Source organism: Chrysemys picta, chromosome 16 (assembly GCF_011386835.1).
Source record: "Chrysemys picta bellii isolate R12L10 chromosome 16, ASM1138683v2, whole genome shotgun sequence".
NCBI classification, from domain to species: Eukaryota; Metazoa; Chordata; order Testudines; family Emydidae; genus Chrysemys; species Chrysemys picta.
This window is the reverse complement of record NC_088806.1, coordinates 26468015-26487125: the sequence shown is the minus strand read 5'-3', so window position 1 is coordinate 26487125 and position 19111 is coordinate 26468015. Positions and strand designations below refer to the sequence as shown.

Here is a 19111-nt window from a genome sequence, read left to right as displayed (position 1 = left end):
AGCCGGTAAAGGCAGCTAAGGCAGTTGCTATGGCCGAAGAGTCCCTGAGGGCGCCAACAAGAGAGAAGCCCGGCTGGTGATTGGGCTTGCACACAGAACATGTCCCACAGACCGTGCAAGGCGGTGCCTGTAGCCCCCAGTGCTCTTCTCTTGTTAAAGGGGAATCTCAATTCCCCTCCTCGGTCCCTCCACAGGTGAGGCTGGAGGTTGTTCTTTACCCTGAGCCTGCTTCTCTACCACCTTCCATCTCCAGCGAGTCTATGGGCTGCTCCTCTTTGGGGTCAGCGTCAGCACCTGGAGGACCTGTCCCAGCTACTGCTCCATCCTGATTCTCCAGCTGGCTCAGCCTGCTCCCACTGAGTGGGTGGATGGTTTGCATCCCAGCTAAGCAGCGGGAGGGGGTTCTGCTGAACCCAGTTTCCCCTCTCCAAAGGTCAGTGCTTTATCCCATGGAAGTGATGGCTGAGCTCCCGTTCATTGCAATGAGCAGCATGGGATTTAGCTATAAAGGCAGGTTTCCTTTTACATCACCCTCTGCAGCAGCATTGCGAAGAGGGAAATTGGCCTCTCCTTAAGGAGATGAAGGCAACAGACCCTCCCCTGACTTTCCACAGACACAAGTGCTTGTTATAAATCCCATCCCCGGTGGGTTACCACCCAACTTGCCTATGTACCCCCTTGCACCCAGCCCGACTGTGCACCAACTCTCCCATCCAAACAAATCTGCACATGCCGTTCAGCCCTATGCCCGCTGCACCCCAGTTATGCCTGGCCTGCTGCCTGCGTAAAAGAAATGTGCTGGTTCCAGCTGTGACCTTGGACCGGTCACTCCCTGTCTGAGCTGGAGATCCCCCCAGCTGTACAGTGGAGATGCTCTACTCGCTCATCTCTGGGGAAAAGAGGATTTAGATGGGCAAAAATATTCTCCATGCAGCACCTTTGCTTACAAACCCAGACCCTGTGAAATGCAGCCAGCTCTGGGAGAGCCAGTGCCCTCCCCAAGAGTGTGGGGGAGGAGGAAGTTAGGCCACTAGGGCAGGGATCTTGCAAAGGGGAGAGTTCATAGCCTCCAGTAACTGCACAGACCTCAGTGTATCCAGCGGGGAAGGGCGAAGGATGGATGCTGCCGGATTTGACCCTGTGGGTTCCAGGGTTTTTCAGCTCTGTCGACTCTCCTCTCCAGCCAGAAAGCAGGAGACCTATGGTTCATTTAGCCCCCTATCCCAGCTCCAACCAAAGCCAACCACTAGCACTTTAGAGGCAGGTGCAAGAAAGCCCCAGCTAGATGGACGTGCAATAACCTGCAAGGTCTCATCCCAATCCCTACTAGTTGGAGAGCAGCTTGTCCTGCGGAGTGTGAGGTGGGGCTCCCTACTAGACTATGTTAACAGTGAGTAGCCCCGTTTAACTGGGAGGAAGGATGGATAGTGGCTGGCACTGTAGCCTAGGACTTAGGAGACCTGCGTTCAGTTCCCTGCTCCACTACAGACTGTGACCTCAGACAAGTCTCTTAATCCCTCTGTGCCTCAGTTTCCCATGTGGATAATAACTAGAGTCCTTTTACCTTTGTTGCTCTCAAAGAGTGCTGCCCTATCTCATGGCAGGCCGAGGGGATGGAGGGGATCAATATGCTAAAGAGTGTGAGGTGCTCAGATACTAGTGGGCTGGCGGCAGGTAAGGACCTACAATGGAGAGCTAGAACTCAGGATGGGCATCTTGTGAGCAACAACCAGCTGCTGGCTATTGGGCTCCATGCAGGAGGCACTGGGGGAAGTTCTCGGGCCTGTGCAATGCTGCTCAGACCAGCCCCTTATCTCTGTTGGAACTGCCGAGGAGTCCAGCAGCAGCGGTCCCAGTGGAACAGGTTGGCCAACCTCAGCTCCCTAGAAGCCGCCACCACCGCGGGGGACTAAGAACCAGCAGCTCTGTTCTTATTCTTGTTTGTCATGTGCAAACATTGGGGGGCGAGGGCGGGAGGGAACCAGTGTGATTCTGAAAATAGCTGTGACGAGGAGAGTTATTTCACCCCAGTATCTCCTCCTGCTGCTGCCCCCACCTGCCCCGGCCTCTGCAGGAAGGGGAGGGGGCTGGGAAGGATGGCAGGTTTTTCCAAGGCAATGGAACTGAGCAGCAGTGGTTGGAGTTTGACTGCAAGTAACCTCACTGCAGTAGCAGCAGCATCCCCTCCTCCCTGCCAGAGGAGGAGGCTGTGAGCATGCACAAGTGACAGGTAGAGAATTTAAAGCTACAGGCGCACACACCGAGCTTGTCCCCCAGCTGCCTAACCTAGTTACTTCCAAGGCACTTTAGTAGGTGCTCCCAGCCTAGCAAGTGGGCAGCCGACGCTGGGACAGATCTGCTCTGGGGCTGGAGCTCTGAACAGCGGAGCAGCTTGGGTAAGTGACCTGTGCTGGGCTATGGTGGGGATGGGGAGCTAGTCACCAGGAGGAAAAAGAAGCTCTCTGAGCTGGTCCAGCTGGGAGGCTGGGCTGGCAAAGGAGGGCTCAGGCCTTGGGTTCTATTCTTATAGCAAATCACCTGAGAAATGACTACATTGAAGGGGCTGAGGCGGGGGGAGAACATAACTGCATGGGTCTGTGACTGCAGCATGGGGGCAGGGAGTATGCAATGCTGGGGCTGAACAAACCCCAGGCCCTCTGAGAATACAGCACAGCCTGGGCTGCAGCCCCCGGGGCTCAGGTGGTCCAGAGAACACAGCGTTGTGTCTGGACAGCATCTCAATGAGCCAAGGCCAGAGATGAGGCAGTGCTGGGTCTTGGCCCCAGTGGCAGTGGCTAGTAAGAGTTAGAGCTGCAGGGAGGGTGGGCGAGAGGGCTTGACAATGACCCTGTCAGCCTGTGGGAATTGTTTAAGCGGGACTGGCCAAAGCCCAGATGTATGAGCTGTCCTGTGAACGGTCCTGGCCTGGCTCCCCTTGGGGTGGGAGTTGATGGGCCTCATCCATCTGTAACCTGGCATGAAACCTGTGCACCACCAGGATGGAGGAAGAGTGAGACTGCGGCAAGGGGCATCCTGCCGGGAATGAAGGGGTGAGAGAAAGGGAACCCTCTTGGGTCCCTAGATCTCTGTCTGGGGCTCAGCGGGAAAGAAATGGACCAATCCCTCCCCCTAAATCGCACCAGCACCTTCTCCCTCAGCTTAGGGCATGGAGAGATACCTGTCTGCCAACGCAATCCGTGCCTCGAGGATCCACTGAACCTGATACAGGGCCAGCCCTGCAACCTATGGGCCCAAGCCAGAGCGGAGAGCTTCTTCCCCTCTGGTCCCGTTGCTGGAGGGAGAGACCAGGTCAGCTCAGGAGCCGTGTAGTCTGTGTGGGGTTGGGGGCAGGGCTGTGGTTAGCAATTACATGTGTTGTTTGTGCCCTAACATCCATCCAGGGCATAGACCTTATGCCAATCCCCCATCACAACAGACCAGCAATAAGTTGGGTTTAGCTGGCGGGCGCTGGGGCCCTCGCTGCTGCCCCTAGGTGAGCTACGGCCAGCTAAGCCGTGGGTTGGGTTGATGGACGGGCCACTATTGCCTAAGCCCTTTGTATAACATCCATCATCTGACCAGATGAGCTATTTTATCGACTGCAGGCAGCACAAACACAACCCGCTGCCGCAGGCGCTTCTCATCCAGGCAGAGAGTCACTCCGAGCTGCCTAGATTTCTCCTCTCCTTTCATTTCCAGTAGGAATAAATATTCAGCAGTTCCAGTGGGCGGCGAAGGCTTTTAGCCACACAGGTTCCTCTCCATTCGCATTATGCTGGCTCCAGCAGGAAGCAGCCTCTTGCTCCCGAGGGGAATCTTCCTAGAGCTCAGTGTAACCCCATCTCCACTCCAACCCTGGAAATGCACAAAGGAAGAAGCAACGGATTATTCTCTCCAGCAAACTGTGTGTGTGTGTGTGTGTGTGTGTGTGTGTGTGTGTGTGCGCGAGAGAGGCAGAGGGAATTGGAGGCACATGTGTTGTAAGGGTAATTAAAATATGTTTACAGCAAGATCACAGTGATTTTCCAGCACTACCACTGATTTAAAAACCTCTTAGGGGAGCTTCCGCATTCTGTCCCAGTTTCCAGAACCCTGATGGGGATAGTATAGACTACAGAAGGTCTTATGTGTTCTGCGTCTGTGCAGTGTGTCCCTGATCCAGGACCGGACTCTGAGGTACTACTGCAGTACAATTAGTAACAATTATTAAACACTATTATTTTATTATATAGGCACAAGGAATCACGTGCTGCAATTGAATAGCACTAAACTGAAAGCCAGTGAAAGGAAATACCATTCCATTCTTCCATTCCCACTAGGTATTGTTATCTTTCTCTATGATTATACTCAACCTGTGGAACTCCCTGCTGGAGGGGGTCACAGAGGGTGAGGTTTTCAAAAGCACTGAAGTGACCTAGGAGCATTAGTCCCAGTGAAAGTCCACAGGACTTGTGCTCCTGAGTCATTTAGGTGCTTCCAAAAATTCCATCCCACGTGAAATGCTGCAAGTAGGATTTACTCAGGGCTTGGCAAAATTTAATCACTATTTCAATAAAACATAAGTGCCACACACACTAAACAGAGTGCACAGATCTTTTGCTTCACGGCCAAACCTCAAGTACACAAGCCTCAGAAGGAACACACAGATTCACACCTATGGCACCATACAGCATCGAGTTTTGTGCCATTCTCTGTTTCACCAGCTATTAACCATGGCTGGAGGCAGATGCCAGATGAGGTACATGGGGTTAACAGACCAGTGGATGTACTCCCTGACCCAGGATACAGTCTAATCCTATGCGAGGTCCATGGGTCACCCACAACTCCAGCCCAACACCCACCAGTACAGGTTATCCCTCAGCCAGGATGGGGGAGAGAATGCCTGTTGTCAGACCCCTCTGGGTACAGCCACCAAGATAGGCTCACACCTCTATGAACAGCCATGTCCCCTTATTTCCCATATGGCTGTACCAAAGGCACAGTGGCCAATGCAAAGCTAGGCTCAAAGCCCAGCCTAGAGAGCTTGTTTCTTACACCCAAGCCAGCAGGCAGGATCCTAACTAGGAGTCATGGCCCCACTTCCCCAACAAAGAGACCAGACTGTCCGCCTTTCAGGGCAGGGGCTGTCTAGACCCCCTGTCTGTACAGTGCCTAACACAAGGGGACCCTGATCTCAGCTGGGGCCTCTAGGCCCGACTGCGATGCAAATTAATAACAGAGCCAGCGTTATGACTCCTGACTCGCTCCGTTCACACAAGCCGCAGCAAGTAATGGCTCTAAGGTGGGCTGGGTTTTGCGGGGTGGTGTCAGAATGTGTCTGAGTTCAGTGGTGGGGGAGTTCCACCCAGGAGAACAGCAGTGGGGACCCTCTCGTGAAATGGCCACACCCAAAGGGACTGAATCCTCTGCTTGTCCACTACATGGGCAGCCAGGCAAGCTGCTCTGCCACCGACTCACCTGCGCGTTTCAGTCCGGCCTCAAGGTATTATTAATCATTTGTATTGTGGTAGCAACCGAAGGCTCCAGCCAAGCTCAGAGCCCCATTGTGTTAGGTGCTGTATAGACAGAATGAGAGACAGTCCCTGCCCCAAAAACCTAAGTTTGACAAGAAGTGTTATTAGCCCAAGGGGAGTTGTTTCCACAGCCTATTCGCTCCTGAAGCTGCCAGAAAAGGGGGTAATTCATACCAATCGTGGTGGTTTCTGAGCTGTAGACACTTACGTCCTAGGGACTGGACTGAGACCCCACCAAGCTCATCTTACACATGGGAATGCCCACAAGAGGGGATCCCCTTTCCAGCGGGGAGTGAAGCCAAGTGATGGATAGGATGGGCAGCGGTTTCTGAAAAAGGCAAACCCAGAATTGTTGAACTTCTGCTATTAAAGAAAAATGACACAAACAATCCAGAGCATAGCATCGACTTGTGAGCTTACATGGAACAGTAATTGGCTCCAACACATAAACCCAGGAATGTCTTAGGCTGGGTATAGACCAAGGTACCTAAGGGAGTTAGGCACCCAGGATAGGATTTGCCTAAGGCCCGGCTGCTAACATCCATTGATTTCAGTGGAAGTTAGGAGCCTAAATACCTTTGTGAATCTGGGCCTAAGTGACTGGGGAGCCCAAGTCAGAGTGAAAGTCAGCAGCACTCAAGTCATTTAGGAGCTTTTGGAAACTTCACTCCTTCCACCCCCACCCCCAGCTTCCACTGACTTTCAATGGGATTTGATGCACTTAACTCCCTTCTGGCGCTTGTGTAAACCCACAAGATAACTTGATTATTTTGGTGCCTTAAATGAACGAAGAATTCACCACACTGAGTCTTGTTCTATGTATGAACAAGTCCCCTCACTGTCCTCTGCCCGGGGTATTCACAGCTCCCCAGCCTTTCTAATGCCCAGCCTGGAGACCTTTGTACGCCTTTAACCATCCCTCACTACTGCCCCTGGCAGCAGGTGGCTCCCCTGCCATTACACATGGCTTGAGCCTGACTCCCAATTTGACTGATTCCCAGTATGAGTTTGGTCCAACCCATCGGCACACAGTCACAGTGTCCAGCTGTCTCCCACCCTCCCCGTGACTGGCTGTGGCAGCAGGAAAGCTCTCCACGGCTCAGCAGATGGTTTTCTAATTAATATCCTCATTAATGTCGCTCATTTCCATATGTCTTCCATGCTTTAAGAAATGTTGTGGGTGATATGTGTGACTAATAGCGATGGCAGGAGCCAGGCAGAGAGGTGCCGGGGCTGCGTGAGCTCTGGTGAGGAATTCTGATACGAGGTTGATGGGGGCCTGAATAGAGAGTGAGATTCCTCTACTCCGAGACACCCCACCACAGCCTGGCTGAGGCACCTTGGTCCTGACCTGCAGCCCCCATCCCCCAGCTCCTCTACCCCCCTGTCACCTCCCCACAGCTCTGCTGATACATATTCCTGACCTGCACACCCCAGGTATTCCCGTCCTAGGACATGCCCCCACCACCTTGCTGGTGCACCAATCTGCAGTATCCCTGCTACTCTCCCTGCACAGCTCTGCTGACACACTTCATTCCCCAGGGGCTCACCCTAGTTTATTTTAGGGTTCCCACACAATCCTCCTACAGCTGTTCCAACCCTGGGGCTCTCCTGAATGGAAACAGCCATTTGCCAAAGGGGGTGTGCATCTGTGCACGCGTCCATATAGGGCAGGGAGTTTGTGATGAATCAACCTCAGAATCTGTTTTAATGTTGCACTTCTCTCATTAATTACACCCAGTAACTCTGGGGGGCTTTGGGGGATGGTCAGGCTCCCTGATCTTAGCTGCCTATCCAGGGTCAAATTACTCCTCACAGCCAAGCTGGTAGCTGTCCTCTGTCGGCAACCAGCGGGCAATGTGGGTATCCCAGGGGCGCATCCCTATAGGGAACGGCCTTTAGAAAATTTCAGTTGGTGCCAGAGCCGTGGGTGCAGCACTCCATGTTCTCCAGCCTCCGGAGAAGTGGGCCCCTGTTTCTTGGATGGGCTGGGTACAAACGCCGCTGTTTAGCTGCTGCGTTCTGTCAGTAACACAGAGCATGGCCACTGCGGCAGGCCCAGTCATGTCATTCAGAGCCAGAGGGGGGATTGTTTGGGGTGGGCCAGCAGGGACGAACAGCAGGCCCAGGCCTGCAGGATTAGGCACCCCAGGGCTGCCCTTACCTTTAGGGACCTGGACTAGACAGCGCGTGGGTTCCTGCCCCTTTAAGAGAGGCTGTTGTGTGGGCTGGGGAAGTAAGACCTGCCTGGAAAGCCCAGCCTCCTGGTTCTGACATTCAGCAGAAACTGGCACCCTGCTGGAAAGGATCCAAGGGATGGATGGAGGCAGCTCCTCTGCCCAGCCCCAGGAGAGGGGTTCCTAGCCGGCTGCTTGGCTGAGAAAGCAGCCCCGCCAGCCCCACCTGCCAGGCAATGGGGAAGCCAGCGCCAGCTGGGGACTGATCTGCAGCGGGTAACGTGCCCATCCCCGGGAAGCTGCAAATGGGATGGGAGGCTGGTGCCTGCAGTAACCTGGCAGCCTCTTCATTGCGCCGGTCTCTCTCTCTTCGGGTGCACGCTCAGCCCGGGCGCCGGCGTCTAGCGCTCCCTCCCCGAGCCGCGGCCACCGCAGGCAGGAGACGTCGCCCCTTTGTCTGCAAAGGAGAAGGTGAGGGCGTTTGCACCGAGACACGCCGCCCCATGCCGGCGGCTCGGGGGCTCCAGGCAGCCGGCGGCGGCGCAGGGCGCTAGATCCGTCGCCTCTGCAAGGACCGGGAGCAGGGCCGAGCCGGTAACGCGCTAAGGTGAGTGTTGCAAAGCCCCCCCCCTTCCTTTTGCTCCCCGGCTGTCAGCCTGCAAAGCCCCCCCAGGAGCCCCGCTCCCCGGCCCACTCGCGGGCGGGTGACCTGCGTGGGGGGGGGGGGGGGACGATCAATTTTGCTGCAGTTTGGACGGGGCGGGGGGCAGGGTAGGTATGAGATGGGGGGGGGGGGCGCTGAGGACTATTCCTGGCACATCTGCTCCCGGGGTGGGGGGCTGATGTCGGAGCGATGCGGGGAGGGGGGGTCTCGGTCCCTGCGAGGAGCCGCGGGAGGCGTCAAGGTGACCCCCGAGGGCTCCGGCTGGCCCAAACTTTGCCTTGGCCCCTCTAGCTCCGGCAGTCCCCCCACCCGGGCGAGGAGGGGGCGCTGGGGCCGGCAAGCCAAGAGCCCTTCGCCCAGTGTGTGTGTGGGGGGGGGGGGGGTTGGCGCTTTGCCAGCCCTGCAAGGGCTCTGTCTGCATCGGGGAGCGGCCCAGCCAAGGATGCGCTGCCGGACCCGCAGCTCCAGCCAGGCGGTGGCTGAAGGCTGCAGCCCAGGGAAATGTAGGTTAAGGAGGCATTAGTGCCCCACGCGTGGGAGGGGGGGCGAGGGGCCCGGGCTGCTCGCCTGCAGGCTCAGCTCCCCCCTTCCCCCAGCAGCAGGGCCCCCGCAGGCCTGCCCCATTTGGGGCTCCCTGCGGCCAGGTGCAGGGGCCTGGGCGGTGCTAACAGCGTCCCCCACTTGCCTGGACTAGCCCCACCATGAACCCCAGCGCCGTGCAGCCCGCTCTGGGGTGGAGCCCACCGCCTACTGCCCAGTGCCCAGCAACACGGCACTGCAGGGTCGGGGGCAAAGGAGGCTCATGTACCTGTTACTGCTGGGGTGACACCAGTTAGACTGTGGCGAGGGCACCTGCTGCTCATCTGAAAAGTGCCAGGGAAGCATGAGCAAAGCCAGGTTCTCCTGGGCACCCTCCACAGCCCAGCACCATGTGGGGGCCGATTGGCTCGGAGGGAAGAGCGCCTCCTGTGGCAGCTTTTCCCTTGCAGGTCTGCTACCCCAGCACTGGCCTCGCACCCTGCTTGTCACCACGGCCTGCGCTGCTCCAACTGCTGAGAGCAACCCAGGATCCGGTGGGACCTACTGGAGTGAGGCAGATGATTGGATGGGGTCGGGCTGGTTCAACCCAGGAAGGATGGGGGGCCGAGGAGCCTTTTGGCCCAAGAATTGCAATGCCATGGCTTTGTCTGTCATCCCAACCCACTGCCCCCTTACCAGACAGGAGGGGGTTTTCCCCTTGGGCATCAGCAGCCCCTCGCCAATGGCAGGAGCAGATTGGAAGCCGGGGGGGCTCCCTGAGTAAGTATCCGAGCTGGATTTACAGAGGGTGCCCCTGAATCCCTCCTCTGACTCCCTCCATCTTCCCTTCTAGTCTCTCCCTGCCCCTGCCCAGTGCGTCACAGCAGGATGGGGACTAGGGTGACCAGACGTCCCGATTTTATAAGAACAGTCCCGATATTTGGGGTCTTTTTTCTTATATAGGCTCCTATTACCCCCCACCCCTGTCCTGATTTTTCACACTGGCGGTCCGGTCACCCTAATGGGGAGCGGATCTCGCTCCCTGCTCCCCACTTGGTGTGGAGGAGGGAGAAAGCCTAGTAGGGGAGCAGAAGGGGGCGGGGGGGGGGGGGGGTCACAGGGCAACATGCTCCCTGCTCTGCCGCCTCAGCCTGAGAACTAGGCCCGGCCGGCAGAGCCAGCCATGGCCAGAGCTCCCTGAATTATTGCCATCCCAGCTGATCAGTGGCTGCCTGCCCCCAGCTCTCCAGGACCTGGCTGAGCTACATCCGCACTGGGGTGTGGGGGCAGGGGAGAGGTTCCCCTCCAGACTGTAGCTAAAGCCCTTCGAGGGAGCAGCATGGTGGATAGCTTCAACGGGGTCAGCCCCTGAATTCTCCTCTGCCTTGGAAGGGGTCGGCACCTCCAGGTTAGGCGTGAAGGGGCTATTATCCGTGTCAAGCACATGGGGCAAGACCTCTTTCCCAGTGCACACCGACACCCAAGGGGTGAATACTCAGCAGCACCAAGCAGCTCCCTTGGGAGTCTCCACTGGTCCAGGGATGCTAATAGCTGCTGCAACATTTAATGGGGAGGCAGAGGCCACATGGCAGCCGGTCAAAACCAAGCCAAGCTGCCCTGTTCTAGCAGGAGTAGGGTGGGAGCTGGCTGCAGGGGAGCTCCCAGCGACTCCAGCCCCTGCATCCCAGCAGGAGGCATGTAGCAATAACCCCAGGGCAGTCCCAGCTTTTTCCCAGCCGGGGCGCCTCGGGGAAGGGGCAGGAGTTTCTGGCTGCTCAGCATAGAACAAGCTCCGATGAATTGGTCACTGTCTGTCTCCATGGTGAGCCTGTGTGGTGTCCCCCTCCAGAGCGGCGCCATGGCTGAGAAGGGGATTGACCCAACCTGCGTCTCCGTCGCTTTGGAGGACTCCGTGTGCAATGCTGGCTCCCAGGACGCGCCTCTCCTGACCACCCACCTGAAGAAGGTGGAGAATCACATCACAGAGGCGCAGCGGTTCTCGCACCTGCCCAAGCGTTCGGCCGTGGACATCGAGTTCGTTGACCTGTCCTACTCCGTCCGTGAGGGCTCCTGGTGGAGAAAGAGAGGTAGGGCATGGCAGCCCCCAGTGAGGGCACAGCGGTCCTGTGAGTGTAGCATCTTTCCTGGCAGTTGTGTTCCTGGGGCCAGGGAATGGAGAGATCTAGCCAGGAGGGGAGAGATTTGAAAAGAAATCACATGAATCAGCATCTTGAGGAGACACAGGAGTTGCAGAGGAGAAGACTCTTGCCCCTGCAGTGGCAAAGGGACTGTTAGGATATGCATTTTGCACTGTTTTATTTTAATCTGGTAACTGAAGGGTTAACTGTTGTGGCATGTATGAGCTAGCGTAGAGGCCCCTGTGGGTTGCTTGTATTCCTATTGGGTAGAATGTGAGGGAGAGAAAAAAATACCCATTGCTTTGTTGCAACTAATGTTCTATGCTGCATCTGTGGCTGAGCCTGGGGGCAGCCCTGTGCTGCAGAAGCAAAGGGCTCTGGCTCTAAGTTGGTTAGATGGTGGTTTAGGTCTCTTATTCCCTGGAAACTCTTCTCTATGTTAAATGCAAGTGCAGTGCTTCGTTAAGGAAATCCAAGAGGTGCCTGTACCCACCAGAGACAGAACTGGATGACAGGAGGGAGGTGGGAGGGGAGGAAAAAGAAGACGACAAATGGTGGGAGCGAGCCCGTGCAAGGGTGTTTAAAATAAGAGCGGTGATTTTGAGTTGGCTCCTACAGGCGGTGGACAGCCAGGGGAGGGGTGTGGGGTCAGGGCGCTCCCTGGATTCTGCAGCTGTTGCGGGGCTGATGAGCTGGGGCTAGCGGGGTAGGAAGGAGGGGTTGGAATAGGAACAGGAGAGGAGATGGGAGCTGGTTGCCGATCCTAGCACCCATCACCCAGAAATCAAGATCGAACCACCCTTCGGTGCTCCAACTGACACGTTCACCCCCTAGCCGAAGGTGGTGAGGAGGGGAGCAAGGGCCCATCAGGGATGGCTGAGCTTATAATCCTTGGAGTTTGCCATGTCCTGGGGCAGGGATGTGTGTTGAAAGCATCAGTTCCCTGCTCCCACAGGTGATAATTTTCCACCTTGGTGGTTCTTGGTGTCAGAAATCAATGCCCCAGACATCTCTGGCACTGCCTGGGGGAGAGGCTGTGGAGTCTCTTCCAAGGCTGCTGAGGCTGTCTGTGCTGGCGTGTTTCAGTTCTAGGATGTGCTTGTGGCCAGGAGAAGGGGGAGATACAGGTAAATTTTGAGCGCTTAGCGCAGCAAGGTCAGGATGCCATAGTCAGGTGTCACACTTCCAGCCCTTGCGCAGTAGGATCCATGCACAGCTGGTGAACGTTGCTGAATTTGACTCTCCAGCTGTGATATCTAAATTTATATTTAAATGACCCCCTGGGGGCATGTTTCCAGAGGGCTGTGTGGGGTTCCAATCACATGGCTCTTGTGGAAGTCTCTGCTAAACCCCTGGGACTGTGGAGATTCCCCCACCTTGGGCAGAGACCGTCTTTCTGTTCTGTGTTTGTACAGTGCCTCGCACAGTGGGGTCCTGGGCCGGGACTGGGCCAATACAAACTATGAATAACAACGACAAGTCTTTCTCTGTGCCAACCCAGCCCATCTGTGGGGAGTGGAGTGACAGGCCCTTCCCCGCTGTTTCTATTTTGAGCATCCATGTGGGGTTGTAGCTTGATAGAGAGTGTAGCGCAAACCACTAGACAGGAACTTGAAGGGGAGGAAGTTGTGTCACTTCCTGTGGCTGTATAAACTGCAGTAACCTCTTCCCCGGTACCTACCTTCCCTGCCCATGGCAGAAGGATGTGCTCAAGCCATGGAATCTGGCTGTTTGGAGGAGTTTGCCTCCAAGGTCTTGGCTCCAGCCTCTTTCTGATATGGTGATTTTTTTCATCCTCAATCCCAAAGCACTTTGAAGGGGTTATTTACCCACCACTGAAATGCAGCCACCTCTGAGGTGGGAAGCAGCAGCTGTTTAAAAAGCACCCAGTAACACCACACAACAGTTGAGGAGAGGAGTGAAGGAGAATCCAGTGAAACCGCTGGGCAGGATTTAGGGAGGCAGAATGGAATTACCCACACTGGACAGCTCCTGTGTAATGACCCAAGATGGCCAGAATCTCAGGGACAACAGAGCACTCTGGGCTTCAAATCCCCTCAAAGAGACTGGTTCTATAGGAAGCTGCTACAGACGTGTCATCCCAGTGGGTGGGTTAAATGGCACTTGAAAGACCCTGATTGATGTGTCAGATCAGAGCATGAGCAGGCCGAGAGGGGAGTAGGTGTGGGGGGGTTAGTTTCCTACTCCCACCACTATCCCACTCCTCAGGCCCCTAGAGGACGGCTCCTACCAAACCATGCATCGGTGGCATCCCCGTTTCATGTGTGTAACTCGGGGGCCCCCAGAGAGCCGGGGGAGGCTGATGGCAGCCGGTAGGTGGTAGTCTCCTTTAATTAGCTCCCCTCATTAATGGGATGCCAATCAAATGGCCCCAGGAGGCAGAAGAGAAGCTGATCCTGGAGGGGTGAAGAAAGACACTTTTAGAGCCTGGGGTTTGGTAGCGGTAGGAGAGAGCTGAACGTCACAGCAGCTGCAGAAAGAGCAGGGCTTGGTGGAAGGCTGGGTGCAGATGCACGGGGGCCAGAGGTGATAGAATGTGCTTTGGGGGGTGATGTTAATAGCAGGTCCCAAGTTTTATAGGATGTTGACTGCAGCTGGGGAAGGACCAGGGCTTGGTAGGGCAGAGATTGGGGCGGGGTCCCCCACCCAAGGCTGGATTTGGGGTGGGTGCAACCCCTCCATCTGAAGGGAGATTTGAATTGCTACTCTGGTGGGGCTCATCGATATCCCCTCTACCAGGTGAGACAAAGGGAGCGTCCCCTGGCCAGACCGGAAGCAGCCTGGCTCGTCTTAGCTGGCTGGGGTTCTATGCAGCTCTTACAGCCAGTAACGCACCCATCTAGGCAGAAGCTCAGGGTGCCTGGTTCCTCAGCTGTAAATGATCCACATTCCAGCCTGTGCAGGCAAACTGGGGAGTCCTTCATCTCCCCAAGACAGACCCTCCCACCGTGACCTCTAGGAAGTTCTAGAATTAGGCCTTTCGGGTCCAAAGTTTGCCCATGGCTGTGGACATGTGTCCACATGGCTTCTGCGTGTGTCTATTGACCAAGTATCTTATTCCCCCTTTTACAGTTGGAGAAACTGAGGCAGAAAGAGGGCAAATGACTTGCCCTAGGCCACCCAGTGAGTCAATGGCAGAGCCAGGACTAAGGCCCAGTGACTCTCACTGCACTGCCCCATACGTTCTCCTTGACTAACACTGCCTGTGCCCTGCATTATGGACAGAGCCCCCTCTCTCTCCTCCAGAGCTGCTGGCACACCTGGGGGTTGTATGCACAGTCTATAAACCGTTCCATTGCATCAGGACTTTTCCCCATCTCCTGTCTGTTCCCTTTTCCTACTGTGTCTCCTAAGCAGAATCTATTCTGAACCCATATGGCCTGAGTCAAACATCCACGCCCAGCGCCTTCCGGCAGGTTCAGAATTAGGTGGAATGAATTCATCCAGCCCTGCCAGAAACAATGAGCTGGGCGTAGTCATCCACTTATTAGCAATGGGACGTCACCCTCACCCCCTGCTATACTGATGCTGTCACCCTGCATATCCCGTAATGGTGATGTCACCTTAAATGTCCCACACATAACCATGAGGTCACTCTGCATCTCCCCAGGCCAGGCAGGGTATCTCTGGGATCAGCCCCATGCCTGCTGTTTGCATTGACTCCCCCAGAGCCCACTCCACCCTGCCCAGACTGGCTGGACTGGCATCAGCTGGGAGTTCTCCCCATCACCCAGAGATGGGGGAATAGCAGACAACATTCTGAGGCCTTTCTCAGGGCCTGATCCTTGCTCCCATGAGCAACCTTTACTCAGGCAAGTAGTCCCTCTGGCTCCAATGGGTGGCAGGCTCAGTTCCTAGCTCTTTATTCAGGCAAAACTCTGCTGGAGTCAATGAGGCTTTCACCAGACAGAGGGGCTTCAGGGTGTATCCCAGTCACGGTAAATACCGTACCTGGTCCCTTTCAAAACGGGATCCTCAAGATCCTTCTCCCCATTGAATTACTCAGATTGGAAGCTCTTTGGGGCAGGGACTGTCTTTATTCTGTGTTCGTACAGCGCCTAGCACAATGGAGTCCTGCTCCGTGCCCGGAGCTCCTGGCACTACAGTCATACAAACAACGTGCCCATGGCTGTGGACAGGTGGCCCACATGGCTTCTGCATGTGTCTGTTTACCAAGCATCGTTATTTCCCCTTCTCCAGCTGGGGAAATTGAGGCATGGAGACTTGCCCAAAGTCACCCAGCAGACCAGTGGCAGAGCTGGATATAGAACCCAGGAGTCCTGACCCCTGCCTGCTAAGGTGGAGGCTTAGGGTTCCCATGCAGAGCTGAGACAGCTCTTCGCCAAACTCAGCGTGAGATTCAGGGGTGACGGGGATGGAGCCTCACCCCCTGCTCAAGGGGGTTTAAAGCATGTGAGCTGTTGGGAGTCCAGCGGGGGGTCCTGGTGAAGCTTCCTCTCGGAGGTGGTCTCCCTCACCCCCCACCACCTCACATCAGCCTCTGTCCCCTCCCCACAAGCCTTCAGATCTCCCCTCCCTGCCTCAGATGTCTGGGGGGGCTGGGGCAGGGACTGAGAGGGGGTCTGGCCCTGGGGGGCAGCTGATGATGCAGAGAGGGCTCTAGTGGGCGAAGGAGGGGGGCTAGTCTGGGACTGACCCCATTAGCGAGCACAGCCCCGCAGGGCTCACTCAGACGCCAGAGGGCTGGGAGGGGAGCAAACCCGCAGGAAAGGCGGCTGGGGAGCAGGCCCCAGCACAATCCCCATCTTCACATGCCGGAGCTGACAGGCAAACTGCACAGCCCCTGCAGAGCCCACTGTCCTTCCCCAGCCGCACACGGGGGTGGGCTGAGGGCTCAGCTGCTGTCAGGGGTTACTGGCTGTCAATGAACTCGAGTAACCGTGCTGCAAGCTGCAGCCCTGTGGAGGCTGGAGAGCGCGGCATGGTTTGTGTGCCACACAGAGCCGCCGGCAGTGCAGGGCTGGGGGGAGGGGGCGCAGCTCAGCGCCTGGGTTTGCCATGCTGCTGCTCCCCGCTCGGGGTAGCTGGTCACATGCCGCCACATCCCCATCTTCAGCATCTCGCACGAGCCTGGCCGGGACTCAGGAAACCTGCAGCAAAGCCACCGACGGGGCCATGAGGAGGAGAATTATACGCTGTGTTACCATCATGCTGAGGAGCCCTTGCCAGGGGCCAGGCAACCGCTGCAGGGCCATAAAGCTGCCCCCAGATTGCTCGCTGGCCCCACCGGCCCTCTCCTTGTGCCAGCTGCTTCCTTGCTCCGGTGCCGACTGTGCCGTTAATTTCCTACAGTGCCCCTGGATGGCAACAGGAAAAGTTCTGGGGCGCACCTCCCCACTGGAGGAGAGGAAGGGGGCATGTTAACACCGACCCAGGTGAGGAGAGCAGTCCCTGGTCCCTGAAACAAGATACACATCTTCCTAGGGGTGATGGAAAGGCCGCTTCCCCGGCACCTGATGCAGGGCCACTCAGGGGCTTTACAGCAGCAGCAGGGATAGACCGCAGACCCTTCCTTCATGGAGCAAGAGGAGAATCCCCATTAGCTGCTAGCAGTACTGGGTCCAGGACACACCAAGAGCAGTTCTGATTCCTTCCAGCAGAGGGAAGTAGTGCCCCGTAAACCCTAGAGTTTGGTACCCAGGAGCCTAGCCAGACTGATCTGCATATAGTTCCCATGATGCTCTGGGCTGAAGCCCAACTTTTCCTTTGCCCTGCCGCATTGCACGGTGAGAAGTTGGGAGGGACAGCACAGCTGGGCATTTCCAGGAGAATGACCCCAACGCTGTGGATGCAGATACTAGGGGTTAACCCCTTCAGAACCACAGCGGTTTGCTGAAGCTACTGAGGTTGCTGGAAGGAGGGATGTGTGGTGCGCACTGCTAATGGCAGGTCTGGCGCTGCCAAAGTGCAGAGAGCCGTGAGCCAACTCCACAATGCCTGTGTCCCTAAGGCTGTGATTGCTGGGGGCCGGAGCCTCATTCAGAGGGACTAGTGGGAAGTTGGTTCCTTATTTTTACCATGGGGTCTGTGAGAGAAAGCACGACAGAGGGGGCATCTGCACCCCATCTATAGGAGAACAGAGGGCTTGTCCTGCAAGACCTTCAAACCCTTATTGTTTGTTTATTTGTGTTGGGGTAGCTCGTATAAGCGTTAATTGGGGAGCAGGGCCCCGCTGCACTAGCCACTGTCCAGCCATGATGAAAAGACTGGCCCTGCCCCAAGAGCTGACAAGCGACAACCGGTGGGCAGCAGACAGATACAGTCTAGGTCATTAGATTAGAAGGATAGAAACCTGGAATCCTCCTAATCTAATCTCATCCCTCTCTATACTCTAGCACTCATTCTGTCTATCCTCTCTCTCTCCGATCTGCCCTTGACCATGGCAGGTGGTTGCTGCCCTCAATATCTGAAGTTGGAGAGAAAGGTCCTAACCTTCCGCTATACCGATCGCTTGTTGCCCTGATGCATGGGGATTTGATTGCCCTTGTTTGAGCCTGTGGCTATAGGTCCGGGAGTTATCCAGATCCATCCCCAACATCTGACTCCGCTCCTGGGCCCCTCCGCTTCCACCGGAGAAGCCCCGCGATTGGCTTCGGAAGGTGACGGCTCCCCAGAGACACAAGGCAGTGCCAGTCACACGCCCCCGAGACATCTTGTTCCCAGCGCTGCAAAATGCTAATCAGCCCCTTCAAGTCCCTGGTAATTCTGGGGCTGATTAGCGGCTGCTGCCGGGTGTCACCGTGGGAATGCAAAGTAGGTCGGCGGGCCATCGATCCGGCTGGCGCAGGGCCTGCGGGCTGGGGACTGGTATTGCTGGGGGCTGCTTCCCAGAAAGCCCCTCCTGGGCAGCGCCCACCCAGTCAGTGCACCGCTGGGTGCGCCAGGGCAGCCGTGATGACTCAAACACCAGCAAAGAAAGATCCCTCTGTGAATCTCAGCCCCCCCGGGGCACTGCAGTAGGGACCACTTGTTAGCCCTCGTTACGGGCCGGGGCGGGCAATGAGGTGGTTATTGCTTGGAGGCAATGGGAGAGTAGTCCTTTAGCCCATCCTGGGCTTTCCCCATTCGCACACATTGCTCCTTACATGCAGAACAATCTCCTGCTTCCTGTTCAGCAAGCCCCCCCACCTCCAGAGCTTCTCTCTGCCTCCCCTAAACTCCCCCTCTAGTTTCTCGGCTGGTGCTTGCTTGTCTTTATCTTGAGCCCCAGTCCTGCGAGGTGCTGGATGCCTGCTGGAGGGGATGAGCCAGAGGGCTCAGCACCATGCGGCATCGGGCTGGTAGACTCAGGAAGCTCCCGAGGGCATGAAGATGTCCCCGTTGCACAGAGCAGGCTCTGCTCTTGGTTTCCCCAAGGCCAGTGTGCAGCGGTGGCCCCCTCGTCACTGGAGCCAGTGCAGTCACTGCAGGTTTGCAGTGAGAGGGAGACAGAGCGGAGCCCAGCCCAGGGTTTCTAACACACCCGGCCTGTTCATGGTGCCAGAGAATGAGTAACAGTGACTGTCCATAGGGCAGATCTTGAGAGGTTGGGGGGGAGAAAAGTGGGGTCTCCTGGGATTCCACATTTGGGTTTCCTATCCCAGTTTGTTTGGTTTCCACCATCCCTGTATGATCCTCTCTGTGTCCATCCCCATGCCATGGTCTGTCCTAGTATAATCTGTCCCATTAGGATTCGTGCTCCAGTATGACCCATAGATGCCTATCCCTGTGCGCTGTGCCCCACCCCTTGACTAGTCCTGTCATGCATCCTCTGCTTTCTCATTTCTGGATGGTCGCAGAGGCCCCGGGCATGCAACTTATCGGTTGCAAATCAGACAGACTCCACAGGATGCTGGAGGGAAGGGGGTGGAGGGAGCCTGCTGCTGACCTTGGCTTCCTGGAATTTACAACTGAAATCGACACGGCTCTGCTGCTGGAGCCAAGCTAGGCTGAGCCTGGGGTAGACGAGCCTGGGCCTTTGGCAGACAGACGCCTGTTAGCTAAGGTAGGGGCGGGACCCGGCATGCAGAAACAGGCGCCTTGACCCAGGCCCGGTCCCCTGCGGAGCGAACCCCCGCC

The 19111-nt window shown here is 56.4% G+C and overlaps 1 protein-coding gene across 1 annotated transcript in view; it reads left to right on the top strand.

The window, feature by feature from the left end:
• The first annotated feature begins 2667 nt into the window (after positions 1-2667).
• The window catches only part of ABCG4 (ATP binding cassette subfamily G member 4), a 34055-nt gene continuing 17611 nt past the window's right edge, over positions 2668-19111 (top strand). The window contains exons 1-2 of the mRNA XM_005303779.5: positions 2668-8297; positions 10723-10960. Coding sequence (XP_005303836.1) covers positions 10732-10960 — 229 coding nt within the window. The 5' untranslated portion in view covers positions 2668-8297; positions 10723-10731. The remainder of the gene's footprint in view (positions 8298-10722; positions 10961-19111) is intronic.